Source organism: Tympanuchus pallidicinctus, unplaced genomic scaffold, assembly GCF_026119805.1.
Source record: "Tympanuchus pallidicinctus isolate F22 unplaced genomic scaffold, pur_lepc_1.0 scaffold3, whole genome shotgun sequence".
Classification (NCBI taxonomy): domain Eukaryota; kingdom Metazoa; phylum Chordata; class Aves; order Galliformes; family Phasianidae; genus Tympanuchus; species Tympanuchus pallidicinctus.
The window spans coordinates 72,739,077-72,753,402 of NW_026294747.1; the positions used below are offsets into that span (position 1 = coordinate 72,739,077).

The following is a 14,326-nucleotide window of genomic DNA, read 5'->3' on the forward strand; positions in this document are numbered from 1 at the left end:
TCTAGGTAATTTTTGTGTGTATAGAAAGAGACTGGATGGAAATGGTCAACTCATTAAAAATGCAGCACATTACAGAAGAGGTGGTGATTCCTTTGTGTCAATACTCTTCTGAACTGGATTCAAATTTTGTTGGTCTGTTTCCTTCCAGTGTCCAGGATCAAAAGAGAACTGCTGCAATTTTAATAACATTTTGAAACATTTTATACTTTTTGTACTGGAGTATATATGTAGCTCTAAAATTGAATTATTTTGTACAGTCATTTGGTTTGTCTTTCCTGGCTTTGTGCATAATTATGGGTTGAACATACATTGTTTTGTATTATGAATTTACAGAAGTGCCTCTGCTGCCGTAGAAAAGAAAATTCTATTATCCTATCCTGAAATGACTACAACACTGGTCTAAAAATATTTGTATGGCATTATTATTGTAGAAATTGCCATGGCAACTTGAATGACAATATTAAGAATGGCACCACAAGTTCCATATTGCTTCACTTAAAGTTGCTAAAGAATTCAAAGTCACATAAAAATAAATCCAAAAACCTGACCATAGTAATGATGGTAATTTATTTTTCTTCAGATTTCCAGTGCATGGAACCTCTAGGTATGGAGTCAGGAGAAATTCACTCTGATCAAATCACTGTCTCCTCCCAGTACAGTGCTATCTGGTCTTCAGAAAGGTCCCGGCTAAATTATCCTGAAAATGGATGGACCCCAGGGGAAGATTCTGTCAGAGAATGGATACAGGTAAAAAGATAATGCTTTAAAGATATTGTTGATACCTTATGGAGTTTACTGAATGCGAAGAATGCAAAAGAAAAAGGAAAATAATACAGTAGTATGAAGTAGTCCTACATAATCTAAGAATCGCTGCAAGTGAATAGTTCGCATTCCCTATTAAACACACAGAAAAACTGACTCCCAGAGCTATAAAAAAAAAAGTCAGGAAGATTAATTCTTCTGCTTCCCCCTTCTATTGTTTTTCAGTCTTCTGGGCACAAATAGCAGATTTTGGTTTAGTGGAAAAGTCAATATTAGTTTAACATGCACTTAAAGTGGAATGTCGCAGTAAACTGAGCATGTGCTATGTCTCAAGCTGATTATAGTTAAGCATTAATATGGCATGGTGTTTTCATGCACTCAGATTTCACCTCAGAAGACTCAGGTCCTTTCTCTTTCTAGACTATCTTAAGCAGAAGGTGAGTTTACTGGTATCTGTCTAGTGGCAGTTCTTCCACATCCTTAAGCAAAGCAGTGTTTAGCATGATTGCCTGCCTCAGTTTTGCCCTGATGGGACAGGAGCAATAGCAATCCTGCAAACACTTGTCCCCATGAAGAGCTTTCTTGAGGTCAGTGGGTCCACTGAAGGTTGTTGCAGGTCCTTATTTTCATGGTGCACGATCCCTGAACAGGTTAAAGTTGTTCGTATGAGTTACTGTATGCAAATAATAAACTATAGTAGCACACCAGTATTTATTTCATTAGGTGAAGAATACTGATTTACCTTGATTATGTAGGTTGACTCCTTAGTTGTGATCTAGTTTCCTTTTCTTCTGTTAAAAATAAATTAACAAATAAATAAAACGAGAAAGGTTCATGCATATTAGATTAATGTTACAAATATTAAAAGTTTGTTCATGTATTTGAAACATTCCTCCTGCTCCTGTTGTTTTCTATAGGAAACTGCTAACTGATATACAAAAAAGGTCTCATTAGCTGTCAATAAGAATGTTCACATCAGTGTTTCCTGTGAGGTTTGCTGTCTGCAAGAGAGCTTAAAAACGTGTTGAGCAGTAGTTAGTAAAGGAGGGAAAGAAGGGGAAATCTTTCATTTCTGATCCTTGGCACACAATGGGACTCTCAGGTGTCCTGCCTGGGGGCCCCTACACATCCTGAGCTCTTGTTGATGGACCTAATCAGGCTTCAGAGAGGCAAAAAAAAAAAAATCTCTTGATCCTTCTTCTTTACTTAGGAATAAATATTAAAATCTCCCTACTCTTCTGTAAGTGCTAGGCTTGTTATTAATCATTGCTGCTTGAAATCCGTGGAATGCTTGTAGAAAAAGGATGGAATGCATCAGAATCAAAGTCCACGTGTTTCATCTGGTCAGAGGGCCACTGCTTTTTTTTTTATTATTTCCTTCTTTTCTATTGTCACTTCCACATTTATGGCTGGATAATCAAAACAAGAAAGCTTGTCAAATCTCATTCATGTGTTCTATGTGCTTATTAACTTTAGTAAGTTATGATGACCACATACATATACATATAGCTTAATCCTTTCAGTTAGAACTAGGCCTTTCTTAGAAAAAATTTCAAAGGACTTTTTTAACTATTAACTTCTTTAATAACAAATGCTTAACAGAATCCAAGCCACTCGGGGATTTATGCTTAAAACAGCAAGGGTACCTCAAGCCTCCTAACCAGAAATTTCTCACCCTCCCTTGTGTTTTGCCATAAACCAGAGTGCCCAGGGCAGAAACAATCACCAAACAAAATTTAGAGCACCTTTATGCTGCTTTCAGCTACCCCATCAGTCAAGAAGTTGGTGGTTATTTGTATGCTGTCCTGCTCAAGCCACAGTTCTCACCTACTTCACCAAGCCCTTGATTTGAAAAAGGCAGCATGAACCACTTCTAGCGCTAGAACAGTGCCCAAAAACCATTATGAGAGTACAAGCAGCCCTGAGGCAGACTTTGTGCCAGAACTGTAGCAGTCTTTACAGTGGAGATAGGTTGTGTTTGCAGGATCAAGCCTACAAAACACTACTTGCAGATTCATTGTGTTGACTGTGTGTGCTTTACACATGCTGCAGAACTGTTAATCATTCCACTCATCCTGTGTAGTGTCTCATTATCCTACCATTCATTGTCTGCGTCATAGAAGCAACCATAGTTTGGGGACTTGCCATCCTCTGGCCTTTCTCAATGTACAATGGCTTAACACATCTTTGGTTCCATTTGTGTGAGAAGGATATGAATCATAATTATTTATTTATTAGCATTTAATTCAACACTCATTGATAATTCAAGCCTCCAAGCATTCTTGATGCTTTCCTGTTAAAGTTAATTGACAGTCTTCAAATGGATGCTAAGTACTTCAGACCACCAAGTACCTTGGTAGCAGTGTCCTTGCGCATGGGAAAAGCCATCTACAAAGGCTTGATGCCATTGGCAGCGAGCGCGTATTGCGAGTTTGTATCTGGATATGGTAATGAAAGCCCATGTTTCCTCTACACAAATATCTGCAGGAACAGATGTTCATATCCATAAGAGCTTACAGACAAACAACCAAGGACATGCAAGTAATAAAACACTCTGAAATTACCCATTGAAAAAAAATCATAATATTTTCTAAAAGGAGGGAGGCACTTGTGTATGAAGGACTGAGATCACTTTGTTCTATGTGGTTCTGTATGCTGCTGTAAATTAGTCATTTACACAGTTTTTGCTTTTGTGCAGTACAACGTAAACAGATTTTTGTGGGACGCTGCAAGACCTCTGGAAAATATTCAGTGGGAAAAAACAAGCTGAAGTATACAGCAATACTGAACTTGAAACTTTCAAAGTGAAAATTTCTGCCTTTATGCCATCGTCTGAGAGTTAGGGATTTTATGTATCTTACTATTCATTAATCAGTTCACGTTTGCAGGTTTGCATACCTGCACACACTGCAGCTGGTTAAGTAGCAATGTCTGCCTTTAAACTGCCAATACGCATATACAACTAGGGCATATATTTGAGATATGCACAATTATACGTGGGCAAAACAGCTTGAAAATTCAGCTCCAAATAGTAATTTCCTTAGTGTATCATTTTTTGTATAAGGGAAATATTATAGTTCTCCTTTCCCTTCCTTTTACCCCTCCCTTCAAGGTTAATGTTTTTGCTAAGACAAAAGAAACAGAAAACCTCAGTTAAGTATCAGCAAAGGGAGATTGGTATCTACAGAGGACGTCTAGAGGGCATGTGATATGATTGTCTCCTTTGAGGTGTTGACGTCTTTTGGACCATTTCATTGAAAATAATTAGGAAAATAGCTTTGGCTTGCTGTTAGCAATGGATTTGCATGAATTCCATCTGTGAACATGAAATCCATTCTTTGGTAGAAAAACTGGGTGGCTCCTTTGTGGCTGACAGAGCACGAGCTCCTGGGCGCATCTGAGTGCTGCCTGCTTGCCAGGCTCTGCAAAATGAAAGCTGTATGTCCACTCCTTTCTTGTTTTGAAGTAAATGTCAAAGCTTAGATTCAAAATATCAGTAGCACGGTCATACCATCAGTCTGCGTGGTACCTTCTCCTTTTTTTGTTTTTTTTTTTAACCCTCAAACACACTTTTTAAAATAACTTGACTCGAGATTTGGAGTGACTCCATAATCAGAAACAGAGTCACTCCAGATTGAATTTCTGTGAAATCACATTAATATAGTCTGTGGATTTTCCAATATGAACAGACTAAAGATATGCATGAGACAAAGGTTGTCAAAAATAAGCATAAAGTTAGTTTATTGTCATATGGAATGTTATTAGCTCTTCAAACTTAAGCTAAACATCCCTGTTTATTACACTGAGGTTTTATACACTCAGCTGCCTGACAGTGTGAAATAGCATAATTTAAAATAAATAAAAAAAACCCCAACCCTTTAATTTAATCAAGAGCAGAGTACTGACATTGCATTGTAAGTCATTGTCCCTCATTAACGTATCCTTTCACAGGAAAAATAGTATAGTGTTTCCATTTCTGTAATCTGAACAACAAACATGTTAATAGGTATCAATTACCAGCCAGTTTCAGTACTTAGAACCAGTAAGAAGGCCAGCACAAGGGTTTCACATCTGGTTTTAGTGAAACTGTTCCTGTCTGTGGTATTTAAAATTTAAAGAACTGCTGTTATTGTGCAATTGGGAATCCTAGGGGAGTACAATGTTAATGAAATCCATAACGTGCAGGGATTTTATGATTGCATTTTCAAGGCATTCCTTCAAAAGGGACAACTGATTTCTGCCATGGCAGCAGTAATTGTGCTTTTACAGAGTAGATTTAATGTTTGCATTTAAGAATGGCAGTTATGTTTACGCACATCTGAACAGGCAGTACGTGAAATCTTTGCAATTAGGGAACTTTCTGCATCTTACCTTTGAAGCCCTGGAGCAGGAGCCATAGGTGCTGTGCATGGAAATCCTTTGCATTTCTAGGCCATATGGGTGGTGGCAGTGGCCCACATGGGCAGGGCTGTAGGCAGATACTTGAGGCCCATGTGTGTGTGGTTTTGACGGGAAACTGATTGCCTATTAACAGGGTCACTGGAACTTGTGCTATCATCAATTCTCATAATGATGTGGGTTTTCAAACCCACAAGGAGCAACACCTTCTGGGTACTTTTACTGCAGCATCTGTGTGCTTTCTGACAAAATCTTTCTCCTAATGCTTATGGCACGAATCTTTATGCTCCCACCGAGCTGAGTGATAGTTTCTGGGTGGCATCATTTGTCACTCATTGACCCCCAGCTTGCCCAGATAGCAAAGATGTGTTTGCACAACATCTTCAGTTCGTATTATGACTGGAGTTCAACAAAACCATAAATCCAGCTTTAAGAATCTAGAACCAGATCAAAACTTTGCAGCCACAAGACAAAAGGCACTAATCTGGTATAAACACACTCTGCTAGTTCAGATTTGTTCCAAAAGGTTAACAGAGGGTTAACATAAATAGACATTATACTCTGGATTGGGTATTATCTGTCATTCTGCAGCTGACACAGGGCCATACACTACGATGAATTCCATATTGTGCATTCTGGCTAACATGACAGAAATGGTTAATCTGGTCCAAATCTGTGTACTAGGTTTTCCAGCGGGGCAATGGAATGGCCAGGTTGGAGGCCTGCAGAGAGCAGGTCTGGCCCAGAAGGCTCCCAGATCCCAGCCTGCTTGCCCAGATCCCTGCCTGCCACTCAGACCTCCTCCCAGCATCATGCCTCGGGCACCCAGGCTTGCACAGGGCCATCCTCCATCCCAGCCAGCCCTAAAAACAGCAGCCGACCCGGTGTAAAACTATCCTTCTGCATCCTGCAGCAGTGAGGTCTCTGGAGTACGAACGGGCCTCCTCACAAAGCAACCTGGGGGATCCCCTCGCCTGCACTGATTGAAATATCAGTTGTTTATTTAACACAAACTCTCCCATGCAAGGAAAATATACTTCCATTGATTTAAAACACTTCCATGTATACAGTGCTTCACCAGAATGAGAGGGACCTCTGAGGTGGAATTTTTCTTCCACATTTGTCTTCATTCCTTTAAATTTGCAGTAACCTACCTTCTTATTACTTGCTCCTTTGTAAGTGAAACACAGAAACATGCACCGTTGATGTAAACTGATATATAGATTAATATAGATTTATTCCTGCAGCACTTCTGAAAATAATCACAGTTTATCATTTGGTGTCTCGACCTTTCATCAGTGTCATAGCCTATCTCCTTATCAGGTATTCACTTAAAAATGCAGTCAGTATTTATATTGCTTCTGCACAGCACATTTGTTTCAGTAACAGGTTTATTCTTACATCAGGCAGCTGCTCAGGTTGACTTTCCTGAGCAAGCTTATCTAAATATTTCATGTGAAAGCTCAAGGAAGTGCAAATCAACACTGCCTTTGCTTCTACTGCAATTATTTCTGCTTCTTTTGGAGTTTGATATTGCAGTGAAGTACATCATATTTCTGCATAGAATAATGGGAAACCTGGGAAACCCACTTCTGGCCTTTGAAGGACTGTCTCAGAGCTGAGGCTCAGAGGCTTCATGGCAGGGCTTGCCCATCATTAGGGAGCACACTGACATGAAAGCACAAAACCTGCCAGTCCTTTGTCTTCCCTACCACTTCAGAATGCAAGTCATGTATTTAGTTCATGTCATTTTACAGTTCATAACTGTACTTCAGCAATTACAAAAAGCAGAGTTAGCTTTATGTGGAAGAGTGTTACAGTTATCTTATAGTCTTAACATGTGTTTGCACATGGGCAAAGAATGACAAAAGAATATTCCTTTCTGGAAATCACAGCCAGTACAGACTGTGACACAGTGCAGAACCGGGGTTAATTGACCCAGCAGGATGCATTCGTACCTTTATTTACTGTGTCATGGGAATAAATGGTACAGTTTCTCAAAGGCAAGTACTGAAATTAGGCAAGAGGGAGAGGGAGAACTAAAAGGGCCCTGCAAAGTGTGAAGTTTTTTGTTGTTGTTGTTTTTTATTGTTATTCAAAAGATTTTAAGAGCTATTTTAGTACCACAAAGTTCCCAGCCATAGATTTATCACTCTGGGGAGGCTGGAGGTATGCTCAGAGTGCTGTGTGCAACCACTGGCAACCCTTTAGCTCCAGAAGTGCAGGTGCAAAATGCCGTTTAGAGGAAAAGCCTTGCTGCATCCCATTGACATGTTTCTGCATCAGCCCAGATACAGAGGGGAGTCCTGCGTGGCTTCGAGCAATCCTTGCTGCAGCATATGGAGGAGCAGCAGAAGCAGAGCCCCTCCGAGTCTCCACCACCAGCCTAATCATTATAATAGTTGCACTTCTTTCAGGGGATCCATTATGCTGAGATCTGAGCAGTTTGTATATAACTCCGTAATTACCTATGCATCCACTTCCCAGTCCAGCCCTACATCCCCTCAATGGCTGCAAGACAGATGGCCCTTTAGAGCTGAGGTAGCAAATTAAAAATGAGTCCAGCAAAAGCACTGAATCAGCAGCTACTAAAATAATCTTGTAAATTTATCTCACTTTCACAAAATAGTTCATTTCAGGAGGCAAAGAAATTAAAACCTTTAAATATGTTTTTAAACTAAATGTTTTTTTGTTTTTTTTTTTTTTAATGAAAGCATCTTTTTCTTCTACTTTCTTTCACAGAAATTAAAGCCGCTTGAAAACATTAGAAATAGAATGATTCTTCTCTCTTTTTTCTTCCCAATCATGCTCATGTGTTTAGCTTGACTCAAACCGTTTGATATTGCTCGATTATATTTTTAACTGCCATGAAGGCAAAAAATCAGTTGTTTGTGCCATTCTGCTTGGCAGGGGAGCTCTCCTGGAGGGTCTGCAGAGCTTGTGTGGGCTGAGGCAGCCTTACCTATCCCACACCACAACATGTCTGTTCCTCTGAGCCCGTTCTCTACACAGAGGTGAGGGAAGGTATCTCAAAAGGAGATTTTTTTTCCAAGTCCAGCAGAAATAAATTAATCTACAAGACCAGGCAGGTGTCGGGCTGCAGGGAAAGCAGAGCTCAAGGCTAGAAGTTAAATGACTAAATGTAGTGGCTAAAAACACAGTCTTGGGTAGGAACACGCAGCTGAGGCATGTTATAATAGGCAGAGTTGTTACTGAGCTAAAGGTCTCTGCTCTCACAGGGCTGACCTCGGGCTGGAGATGATAGGTGCACTGCTGAGTGCTTTGCAGAGACGATTGTGTGGTTTTATTCACTCATTCCACACCTGCACTGCATACGAGGCTGAAGAGTTCATGAGTCCTGTGGGTCCTTCCCCATCCCAGCATCCACACTCTAGATTTTCTGCCATTTGCCTCCCCTACCCTTGTGTTATGCTGCTTCTGTATCCCAGTTTGATTCTGTTCTGCCCATTAGGTGACATTTTCACAGCAGTAGAAAAATAGGTATAGTGAAAGGATAAATTAGATTTCTTCCAAGTAGCAAATAGACTCCCTTCAGAAAGCAATTTATCTTCTTCTCACCAAAAAAAAAAAAATATATATATATATATGTACATATATATATCATTAGAGAAATATATGATATATGTATAGAGAAATAATGATATATGTATATATATATATCATTAGAGAAATACTTCCATTTTTGCTTCAGCTTTAACATTTTTGTTCAAGGCTTTAAAAAATTCTTTAAAAAAACATCACTGGAACTTCATAGCTGTCTGATAAACAAAGCCTATAAGCAGAGAAAGCACAGCTGACAGTCAAGAAATTGTTAAGCCAAAGTTGGGTTCCTTTGCTTTCAGGAGTGCCTGGCTCTTCCGCAGCCCTGTTTGCACGTAGCTCCCAGCAGCTGGTGATACCTGTGCAGTCTGGTCTTTCTCTCCTCTGTAGCCTCCTGCATTGAACACTTTGGGCCAAATTCATTTCTGGTGTTGATCCTTTGAAGCTGCTGATAAGATTAATTTGTCGTGTTGCTTATAAAACCTAGGCATATTTTAAATGGTCATATTTAGGTTAGAGATGATTAAAATGGAGACTAAGGTGGCTTTCAGCCTTAACAAAGGAAGCAGCAGGTCTTCCATTGCAAATCCTATTAAATTCAGACTATGGGTTGAAGGGCTGACAGAGCACAGAATAACTTTAAAATGCTGTTATCAGGCTGTAAAAATTAACAGTCCATAGTGGTTTTTCCCCTTTCAGTGATATGCTTAACTAAGAAAATACATCCTGTGTTTATTTTACAAAGTCACAGCACTTAAAAATCAATGGCTTTGCCCTTTGCATGGCTAAAGATAGAGCAACTTTCAGAGAGACAGGGTGGGAGTACACAAACTAGGCACGTTCCTTGGCCCAAGAAACCCTGGAAATGAGATCCCAGAAGTCTGAGCAGGCCTTGCTGAGAAAAGGGGAGAAATGGAAAGGAAGCAATCTTCTGGTGCTTTGCTTAGCACTACAGGGGAAGCACTAGAGGGAGTCTATAAGAAAAAAGGGGAGACACTCTTTAGCAACATCTGTTGTGACAGAACAAGAGGAAATGGTTTCAAACTAAAAGAGGGGAGATTTAGATTGGATATAAGGAAGAAGTTCTTTGTAGTAAGGGTGGTGAGGCACTGGCATAGGCTGTCCAGAGAGGTGGTGGATGCCCCATCCCTGGAGACACTCAAGGTCAGGCTGGACAGGCTCTGAGCACCTAACCTAGTGTAAGTGCTCCTGTCCATTGTGGGAGGGTTCCTTCCAACTCAGATGTTTCCGTGATTTTGTCCGAGTGGTCACCAACCTGTGCATCCCTTCTGCTATCCCTGTACTCTTACAAATGCAAAAGCCCTGCACTCACCAGCAGGTCTTCCAGATCCCTGCCTCAGAAGGACTTCATCAACAGCTGAAGCTATGAGAAACGAACCAAACAAGATGATCTTGGCATGTCAGTCCCTTTTCTCTTAGCATTTACAGTCCCTTCTGCACATCAACTGACTGCAGTTACCTGACATTTTCTCTAGAAAGTAGCAAAAACTCATATTTTTAAAAAAGCAGTGACTTGTTTGGTGACCCAGTAGTAAATTAAAATCATCATACACAATGTGTATGAAATAGAAAATCGAATTTTGGTGCAACAAAACTGACAGTTCCATTTAACAGAGAATAAATGAATGCAGACTCCTGTGGATGACTGACTGATTTAAAGAGACTGCACCAATTTTCCCAGATGAGAAAACTGATCACAAGAAAATACATATATTTCTAAGTGACACAGGTTATACACCTTTTCCAATTCCCAGTGAAATTAAGCTTAAAAAATATTAAATCGTAGACACTGGCATTTTTTTCCACGTTTTGTTGCTGTATACATAGAAAACTCAAAGCTTGAACTTTGTAGCAAATTCCAGTGATTTCAGAGGCACTTTCTCTGCATCTGTGATTGCACAGTCAAATCTTTCTGGTCTGAGACAGCAGAGGTTTAATTCCATATGGCACATCACACCCTCACTTACGAGCTTCCTACATGATTAGCATAGGTATGCTGCAAAACAGGAAGAAGTAGAGGCAGTTCCTATGTGTTTATGCGTGTATAATATTGTACTTACATTTAGAGTGCCAAGATACATTTCAGATCAAGCCTTGCTGCCTCTGCCTCTGATTACAACAGGATAGTAGCTGGCAAACAAATGCTAGAAGAAAACATAGATAAAATTCAGTGTTTTCCACCCAGAGTCTGGTTATTCACATGTGAGGAAGTCTGGTAGAAAAGCTTTGCATTACTCATTTCCCATTTGTGCATAAGCTGCTTGGTACAGTTGGGAGAGAAAGAAGTCCTACAATTATGTCCCTCCCTCAGAAAAGAGCGGTTCTGCAAGTATTGCTATTGAGTTTCCCTTTTCTATAGTTTCTAACACAAACTGGGGAAGGTTACATTCAGACTGCACTAAATAGTTGTCTTCATTCCAGATCAGAGGATTAAACTCAGGTTTAAAATTAAATGTAAATTACAAATAAGTATTCAGAAAACGTTAATTAAAAGTATTACGTTCCTGACTCATTTATGGCTCAGCAAGGGTTCCTAAGTATCTTAGCTGGAGAAAGGGGCCATTCACATTCCTCTTTTTTTGACCAAGTCATTGTACATGTCTTAGGTTATCCATTTGCAAGTTAATGTAGTGCTGAAGCAAAGGTTTTCATTTTAAAGAAGTAATATTTCACAGCAAGATATGCTCCTGCAAGACGTAAAACAATCCTTTTCTAAAGGACTGGGAGTTAATCAGCCTTTCTCTGCATTGCTACAAAGAGGTTTTGAATGGCACAAGATACTGATTACTTGTATCCCAGAGTCTATAGAAATCCCAATACTATTACATTCTCCTCTCTTTGTTATCGTAACTTGGTGTTCAGATTTTAAGTAGTTTTGAAGTAGGAAATAAATTAAAAAGAAGGTATTTTCTGAGTCTTCTGAATAGTGATCATGTTACATCAGAGCCCTACAAGACCACATCAGGTGCAGCTTGGAATCCATGAAGAGTGGCAGGAGCACCCTGTCTCCACCCGCCAACACAGTCAGCCCCTTCCAGGGGACCAGCGCATTGCCCCTGCTCTTAAACTGACCCTTTCCAAGCCCCGCACTGAAAACATCACACCGAGCTAATGTGTACCAGTGGCAGCACTTCTCCCAGCCTACTCACAGTATTTCTCCTTAGCATTTGATCTTTATAGTTTCCATACTGGAGCGATTTGGTTTGCTGAATTCTGGAAATGTCTCAAGTTGAAATGCTAGTGTATTAACCTGCTGTACTGAGTCTCTTTTGTTTCTCTTTACCAGAGTGCTGCTTGCCAATTTTTACAACTACAGCAGATTTTACTATTCAAACAGAACCAGATGGAACACCAGTTCAAAGAACATGTCAGAATTAAATATTTCTTTTTTAATTAGTTGCTTCTGATTTATGCAAAAAAAAATTAACATAAGAGTGGGAGAATGTGCCATGAATCCAGATGCAACACAGCCCACACAAGCATTATCTTTTCTCTGTCAGAGACACAGAGGCCTTTTCTTTCATTTTTTTCTTGTCTTTTTTTTCCCTTTCTTTCTGGATTTCATTTTTCTTATACTTTCTGCATCTTTTCTTTTTCCAGGAAGCCCCACAGTGATGACTGAGGTTCATTTATGTCTATTAGTCATACTTTTTCAGGACGATTTTGACTTTTCTCTTGTAGAAACTAGCTGATCTACCTCTGAAAAAAAAAAGTCTGTACTCAGTACTGCAGTCCCAGCATCAGTATCTCAGTGTGATAGCCTCCTCTGAATCAGTTCTTTGTCTTCAGGCACACAGTCTTTACACTCACGTTTTTCCTGCTCAGAAAAGCATTTGGGCAGAGGGCAAAGATTGCAAGGAATATTTCAAATGCTAAAGAAAGTTCATTTGCTTGTTGCTGCCAAGCATTCTTCTTTGGCATGAATATTTGCTCATCTTCTTGTTCCTACCTTCCCACTTTTGCCAAGCCACATAGGCATCAGTTCAGTAAAGCATGCTGACTGAGGGCATTTGTTTAGCACAGGCTAGAAGTCGAGCACATGATTAGCTGCTTTCTCTTGTCAGGCTTTCAGGATGTTGCTGTCAAAGTCAACGAGAAAGACTTCAGAGACTCAGGAGAGATCCTACCAACTGCAATATTTTTATCTTGCTTTGTTTGTGGAGCTGACACAAGTACCAATGAGAATTTTGTACAAAAGCCTTCACTACTTTCACTTAAACCCAGGATGAATATTTACACTCTGTCATTAATCAAGGGGTTGTGCTCTTTCAATGACAATTCAATTCAGGGATGAAGGCTTTTGGAAATAACACTCAAACCAAATTAGTGAAACTCCTTTCAGAATTTCGACTAGAGCTTGTGCCATTTTTACTTAGCATTGTAATCTTTTTTACTTAAAGCTCAATAAATAAAGCAACTAATTGATAACTGTATGTACATCATGGGAGCACGTGATTGGTCAAAACAACAGCAGCATCTAATAAAAAATATGGGCTTAATAAATGAGAAAGATTAGCTCTTGATTAATTAAAATATTTGACAGAACAGTGAAGCATCACAACAGTCAATATAAATCAGAGCACTGTATGCTATCTGGGGAAATGACACAGTTCTCTAAAAATATTTACTTTGGTGTGTTGTGTCAAGTGATGGATTATACAGCTTTTCAAGCCACAAGAGATGCCCACAACAAAAAGCTTCCTGTTGTTAATCAAACTCCAGCGCTTTGTCCTTTATTTTCTCAGGCTGTTGAACAGACCTACAGTAGGAGTGTTAAAAGCTCGTGAAACTGCTCCCTTGCTACAGCTCACTCAGCAACTGTATTTTATTTAGGGAGGCAGATTTTCATTCTGAAAATAAAGTCTTCCAAACAATGACATGGTTATGTATGACGACAGGAAGAAGCAATATTCATTTTGTGCCTTGCGTTTTGTGTGTTGTTCATTAACCAGCAGTTTTGCTAAGATTTGCTGCGTGATACATTATGCAGAGCTAAATGTTATTCTTTTTCTCTCTCCTTAAATGGTCTCAAAATCAAATGTGCATGCCACCCGTTGCATATCTGTGTCTTACAAGTGTGTCACCCACCCACATATTTTGAAGACAGTAAGACAGCATTAAAAATATTTTTCCTGGAAGCTAAAGGATATTGCAGTATAAATATTGTGGAAGTAATTCATGTGCAGAAATAGTGTCTTGCAATATGATTTCACAAGAAATAAATTGATTTTAGAAATAGGAAAAACTGGGACTTTTCTACACGAACATTTTTCTTCTGGGGAAGAAACACACACTGGAGATATTCCTCATTTCTTGGGGCCCATTCTTGTAGGTAGGTCTGCTCCCAGACTTGTACTTACCAATAGAGGCGGTCACATTGCAACACAGGCAATTATCAAAGCAGTTTGTTGGATAGGGCCCTAAGGCACCATTTTCCAGAAGAGAGAAGCTTTTTAATCTGAATGAAGGAGAGCAAGATTTCGAAAACGGACTGTCAGTAAACTGCAGTTAGTTAAAGCAAAAATTCTGTTCGTGGAAATGAAACGTCGTGATTTCAGGCTTGGAGACAACTGTCTATCTCAGA

At 39.6% G+C, this 14,326-nt stretch overlaps 1 protein-coding gene across 2 annotated transcripts in view; it reads left to right on the forward strand.

The window, feature by feature from the left end:
- Positions 1–14,326, forward strand: part of NRP1 (neuropilin 1) — a 109,477-nt gene that overhangs the window by 59,256 nt on the left and 35,895 nt on the right. For both annotated transcript variants that reach the window (XM_052692899.1, XM_052692900.1), the window contains exon 7: positions 581–747. In XM_052692899.1, coding sequence (XP_052548859.1) covers positions 581–747 — 167 coding nt within the window. The remainder of the gene's footprint in view (positions 1–580; positions 748–14,326) is intronic.